Source organism: Phoenix dactylifera, chromosome 17, assembly GCF_009389715.1.
Source record: "Phoenix dactylifera cultivar Barhee BC4 chromosome 17, palm_55x_up_171113_PBpolish2nd_filt_p, whole genome shotgun sequence".
Taxonomy (NCBI): domain Eukaryota; kingdom Viridiplantae; phylum Streptophyta; class Magnoliopsida; order Arecales; family Arecaceae; genus Phoenix; species Phoenix dactylifera.
The window spans coordinates 1,963,907-1,970,466 of NC_052408.1; the positions used below are offsets into that span (position 1 = coordinate 1,963,907).

The following is a 6,560-nucleotide window of genomic DNA, read 5'->3' on the forward strand; positions in this document are numbered from 1 at the left end:
CCCCATTCAAACTCTTGGGCCATTCATGAAAAATGTTTTAAGTTCTTCTATAAGATTATATATTTCTTATGTTCAGGTTACCGAGTTGAGGATAATTTTTCGAACTTCTTTGCTTAGCATTTTCTATGCCTTTTCCCAACAGTCAAGTGTTTTTAACTTGATTTCCGACCCATATATTTTAGAGATTTGTAGACTTGGATCGGGCCATTCTCTAGTCAACGGGCGACGAATTGCCATTGATATAGTGAGTAATGAGTCTCGATTCGTCACCCTACCACCATCATAGAGAAACTCCATGATTGCCTGTATTATTATACTACAATTAATATTATTAATATAGCATGATATTATTAATGCTGATACTAGTACTAATATATTTTTTTGATTAAAAAGTAATGCAAATAGAAGTAATAAACTATATAATCTAGCAATACAAGTATCATGTGATAATTATAATGTATGTTTAATATTATTATAACTATAAAATTAATTTAATAATATGCAATACTGTGATGACGTAATAATATCATTAATAATATATAATACTGAAAACTACATACAATACTACTATAGAGTTCAAATATTATATAATAAATTAATAAATAAATAATTGATATGATATGACATGATATATCTCTTTTTAGTATTATTCATGTCCCTCCTTGCATATAGTTTTACTCTTTTATGGGAATCTAATGCTAGGGATCAGCATTTCTACATCCAGGTAAGTTACCAACATGGAATTAGCCTGGAACAGCATTTCCACACCCAATTCCATCTATTAATTCCTGTCAATCAAACATGGCCTAATTAGAGTAGAACAACAGATATGCTGCTTGCTTTATCCCAGCAACCAAGTGAGCCTGCCAGGTATTGGAGGCTTGCTGCTGCGGAGCGAAGCCAAATTATTGAGATGGCAAGAAAGCTGGGGAGAAGAACAGATATAATCATATATATAGAACATCAGGGATATGGTCATGATCATCTTATTTTAGCTAGTATTAGTGTTTGTCTTCAACCTGCTCAACCTGATGTTACATCAAGGGATCCTGCTGAAGTAGCACCTAGAATTTAAACTGGCTACTTTTAATAACTACAATACCACAGGCAATTAAAACAGTAATTAATTTAAACAATTTACACCCAAGCATAGTTCTATTTATTATGAAAAAGAACAGCTTCTCTATCTGGATAAAACAATAAGATGAAGACTACAAAGAATAACTGAACATACATACCAAAATTTCGAGTTTTAATCATACTAAGAAACTTTAATGAAGTCAAATCGGCTGGTATGACAAATTGAACAACAGCCTATGCAAGTCACTAGAAAGCCTCTTGAAGTTTAATCTTTCGTGCTATGGCTTTATGTTAGCAACCATCCGATGATCAAAAACATGTTTATCAGAAAAGCAAATTGATAATACAGAATTGCAAATGGCATTCTTATTCTCAAAGCAGTTGATAAACAAGTACCTCACTGTATAATTACTAACTTACCAACCGATACTAAATAATAGACCATTACCCAAAATTTGCTCTCTCCTATAACACAAGCAAATGATACATAATTCTCAGGGAAGCTAAACCCACTCTAATTTCTGCTTTGCTTCCTAATGATTCTCTCCAAACAACAGTTGACAAAAAAACAATGCCCAGCCACTTGCAGAACAATCTGCATATCTACTGAAGCAACTTTTCAGCGATCTGGATGGCATTTAGCGCAGCTCCTTTACGGATCTGATCCCCACAGACAAATATGTCCAACCTGTGCGAAATCTTCTAGTTAACATATCATGTGGTCTGATGATACTAGTAACCATATAAAGTAGCGAGAAACCTAGTAGTACAACATACATCATATTGCTCAAAAGAATAATGATGGTAATACTGGTAATCCTACTGGTAGTAGCCACTAGAATTTTGACTAAAGGAAAGTCAGATTACCCAAGGTTGCCATCTTGAGATAAATCTTGACGAATCCGTCCTACTGCAACATCATCTTTGTTTGATACCTGCAGTTGGAATTTTCTTCTTTAAACTTAATGCATCATCAAGTGCTCAGTTACAAAGAAAACAAATTCGTACACTACTTCAGCATGACAGTTATCCAATGGCAATCCAGTGTCCTCATTATGATGCCTAACTGTCATAAAAATTATTGCATAAATCAAGAAACAAACCTCCAAGGGTGTAGGGAAGTCATTGGATGTCCGGTCATCAATTACCACCACGCCAGGAGCTCCATTAAGAATTTGCCTTGCAGTGTCCTATCCAATCAACATGCAAATAGAATTCACTCCGTCCATGTCTAATTGTCTTCTAGGAGTTCATATAGTAAGAACTATAAGACAGCAGGTAAACATACAGACTCCAAATGTCGTCCATGTGATAACAATATAAAGAACATGTTCCCAAAAATTAAACTGTGATGTAGAAGAGTAAGATAATCCATTCGCCAGTACCTTGCTAATAACAGAAATATTGAGCATGAACCATCTTACCACTCATAAGTGACAAAAGAAAGGTCAGGCAATACCATTAGCTCAAATGAAAGACCTCTATGACGTAATGCAACCTTCAAAGCTCTGATGCGCACTTTGAGTAATGAGAAACATCAGGTAATTACCTTCTAAAATAGCTAGTTCACCAAAATTGTGAACTCACCATCAGTTAGAGCTGGCCGAATTTGTTATTCTGACAGGAAAATAATATGAGAAAACCAGGTTGATAGATATAAGAGTCTTAATTTGTCCATGCATTAAGAAGCAGATCACTAAAACTTGCCACGAGGCTCTGAAAAACTTGAAAATCAAATGATAAAAACGTGGGGCAAAATGGACATTGTAACTTTGACTAAAGATGGAAAACATCTACTAATTATTTCCAGTACCCTCGAGATGGCAATACCAAGTTGCTGGCTGACTGCTGACAAGGAGTACAAGGAATTTGAAATGGCAATGATAGCTAAAATAAGAAGTTCATCTACAGGACAAATGAACAAATATGTTGGGATGATACGGGAGCTTAAGCATGTCAGAATATACAGCAAGAGTCAGCTAAAAATCTTTATCCTAACCCCTATCATAGATATCCATGCCGACAGTTGAGGAACATCAAGGCCCCACCATTTTCTTTTCTCACAAAACTATGCCATCTCAATCAGTTCTCCATTGCTTTATCTTCCATTTGCTCAATTCCCAAGAATTTTGGAGTCCATGTCCCTAATCCAATCCTTCCTATAGTTTTCCACAAACCCACTTCACCATTCACATATTTGCTGGATATGCTTATTTAATGTTCAATTAGATATTCCCAAACAATACAACTTTCCAGGAAGCCCTTCTGGAAATGAGCTTCATACTTGAAACAGAAAAATTTGACTCACCTCTTGACAAGAGGCCTAATATGTTGCTTAAAAAACCTGAGATCACATTGACTCAGGAGATAAAAAAAGAAAAATGCATAAGTGTTCATGAAATACTGCTAAGCACTTAAGTAACTGCTAACTGAAACATTTCCCTCTCTCATTCATGAAATGTCTTATTGGGCCAAAGCTTCAGTAATCTAGTGATAAGGAGTTTTGTTGAGGCAATTTTAGCATGCCAAAGTGTCTCTATAAATTCTAACAGTTAATATGACTTTATGAAATGATAACTGATAGCATCAGCCATGTCTTCAACACCAATTACAGAAAGAAAACAACTATAAAAGTGTAGACACAACAAAAACCCATGAGGCCATTATCTTACGAGCATGTGAAGTCTTATCACGGAAAGGAATGTCATGGTGGTAACACTAATAATAGAAGGGGGATGAGCTAGAAATAAGTGCCTGACACCAAACATACCGAAGGACAATGAGAAAAAAATAAAACACCATCTAGATTTTTAGCTATGTATGTTCTGACTCTGAAATTATCAATGTTGTTACAAAATGCTATGTAGTAAATACAAGTTTGTGAAGAAGTCCCAATATCTGCATACTAGACATCAGGGCTTGCTTTCAGTGTACATGAATATGCATAAATTTATCTTTTTTCTTACGCATGTGACCAAATTGGCAAGTAATCGAAGTTGAAACCAAATTCCAATTCCCTACTAAAGGTATGGCTAAAGGTATTCCATAACTGTATAATGGAATTACACCTCAGGTTTAAGTATTCTTTCATGGAAGCAAACCAAGACCAGCATCAATGATCATCATCATATGATACCATGAATTTAGAAGTGTCTACATTACTTGTTGAACTATTTGCTAGTTTCACCACAAGCTATGCCCCTCTAAATGATATTATCTCAAAAACTAGATGGTGTTATTTGTAGCAATCTCATCCCACTTGACATTTTAGACTGCTTATAAATATGCATAACTGGACAGAAGGGTATATGTACCAACACAAACAGGAGCTACTGTTAAATACAACAATATGGACATAAGGATATCCACCAAAGCAAAGGCTTCAGCCAATTTATCAAAAAGGACTCCCTGTATTATAAGTGACCCTCTAGCAACCATAGCAGTTTATAAGATTCCGTTGTCAAGCAGAGCATGTTATTTTTCACAGCTCACCTCATCAAGTGGATTTTCAAATTGGAGATTCATGCTTTCAGCATGTGCACGCATTACAGGAACTCGTATGCAAGTCGCAGTCACTTTGACATCCATATCATTCTAAAACAGGTCCATTTGAAACATAAGACAGATGAGGCACGTTAAATGGGAAAATGATGAAAGAATCAATAAGACAGAATGAAGAAATGTGTCCATATACACAATGCAGAAAGAGTTACCCAGATTTTTCTTGTTTCCTTCACCATTTTCATTTCCTCTTCATTATACCCATTTGAGAGAACTGGTGCATTATGAGAGAACAGATTAAATGCATACTGCATGAACAGAAATTAAGCAATAATTTGGCATCAACCGTCCATTCATTATAATTTTCAATTCACAGTAACCCAGATGGAAAAATAAAAAAGAACCTGTTTTTTAAAGATTTTACAGGTGGGTTGCTTTCCATCTAACACCTACAGAAAAATATGCACCATAATTCAGCAGTCTTAAGGAAAAAACAAAGCAGACTGGAAGAGAGAATCAAGCAGAATACCTCACGAGTCTGCAGTTCAAGCTCTTCCATTGCTGCAGCACCTGCACCACTGGCTGCTTGATAGGTGCTGACGACCATTCTCATCACCTTCCACATGCACAAAGCCAAGATGACAGGTTAGGTTGGCACTGATCATCACAACATTCAAAAACTTCAAAGTGAAAAGGTACAGAAGTACTCTAGAAATTCGAATTCAAAAGTTATTCCAGCAAGGATGCCAAACTGAAGCCTAACCAAATTCTCAGAGCTAATCCAAACCCTTCTTTTGAACTACAAATAAATTTTTGATTGGGTGTATGAACATGGAATCTACCCTACGTTTGTTGTGAGATGATAAGATTGACAGCTATCAAAAATATTGGAAATTAAGCATAGTATGCTTGATAGATTCATTAACGATGTTTCATGGTGCATTAGATGACCTATCAAACTGGTAAAATTGGTTTTTTACATTGAGAGCTTATCTTTGCAGGAATCCTACCAAAAAATAGATGGCAAGAAAGATGAAATGGATATGGTGTCAACATCCTGAAACATGATAATACTCGAGCACACGGCTCGCGGTGCTTATAGGATGATCACCATGCTGGTTTCAGAGGCTTGATAAGACGGCCGCAATGAAATAACTCCAAGATCAGATTTTTAGTAGGAAAGGGAGTACAATATCAGATGGAGACAACACCAAGATTCGATCGTGGAGGAAAGAGACTTGTAGAAATAGTACCTTGGCGTGACGATGGAGAGGCGTAGCGGCCATCAAACAGATGATGGTGGAGCAATTGGGGTTGGCGATGAGGGCCCCGTTCGACCTCCCATTGAGCCTGATGTGCGCCATGGCGTCGGGGTTCACCTCCGGGATGACGAGCGGGACCTCCGGGTCCATCCGAAAGGCCGAGCTGTTGTCGACCACAATGGCGCCCCGCTCGACGGCGGCCGGGCCCATCTCCTTCGAGATGGAGCCGCCGGCGCTGAAGAGGGCGATGTCGACGCCATCGAAGCTCTCAGGGCGGAGCTCCTCCACGACGTAGTCACGGCCCTCGAAGGGGATGAGGCGGCCGGCGGAGCGGTGGCTGGCGAGCATGCGGATGCTGCGGTAGGGGAAGTCGCGGTCGGAGAGGACGCGGAGGAACTCCTGGCCAACGGCGCCGGTGACGCCGACCACCGCGAGGGCGGGGCCGTCGTCACGGAGGCTCATCCGGACGCCGAACGGCGCCGGCGATCGGCGGCGGCGCCGGCTTCCGATTCGCGTGGTTTGTGAGAGATGGTGCGAGAAGGAGGGGGCGGTGAACGGAGAGTAGAGGTGGTGACGGTGAGCGGCCGCCGTTGCCTGCATTTTTTAAAAACTTTTTGGGTAAATTCCAGTTTCGGCCGCGGCGGCCGACGGTGGCGGAAAGGTGAGGAGATATGGTAGAGATAGAAAAGGCGGTTACGGGACCGCGGGTTTTAGGGT

The 6,560-nt window shown here is 39.1% G+C and overlaps 1 protein-coding gene across 1 annotated transcript; it reads right to left on the bottom strand.

Annotated features, from left to right (window-relative positions):
• Positions 1-1,417: 1,417 nt before the first annotated feature.
• On the bottom strand, positions 1,418-6,560 carry LOC103723747 (aspartate-semialdehyde dehydrogenase-like). Its single transcript, XM_008814767.4, has 8 exons — positions 5,835-6,560; positions 5,111-5,197; positions 4,986-5,030; positions 4,794-4,889; positions 4,573-4,674; positions 2,184-2,270; positions 1,948-2,015; positions 1,418-1,768 (listed from the first exon to the last, which is right to left on the bottom strand). Exons 1-8 carry the CDS (start codon positions 6,441-6,443, stop codon positions 1,684-1,686), a joined length of 1,179 nt encoding a protein of 392 aa, XP_008812989.2. The 5' UTR covers positions 6,444-6,560; the 3' UTR covers positions 1,418-1,683.

Excerpts from the sequence above, each read along its gene's own strand:
- LOC103723747 (XM_008814767.4), bottom strand. The coding sequence starts at position 6,443 with ATGCAGGCAACGGCGGCCGCTCACCGTCACCACCTCTACTCTCCGTTC. Across the intron at positions 5,031-5,110 it reads TTGAACTGCAGACTCGTGAG|GTGTTAGATGGAAAGCAACC; the intron begins GTATTCTGCTTG and ends ATTTTTCTGTAG. Across the intron at positions 2,016-2,183 it reads ACTTCCCTACACCCTTGGAG|GTATCAAACAAAGATGATGT; the intron begins GTTTGTTTCTTG and ends TTCCAACTGCAG.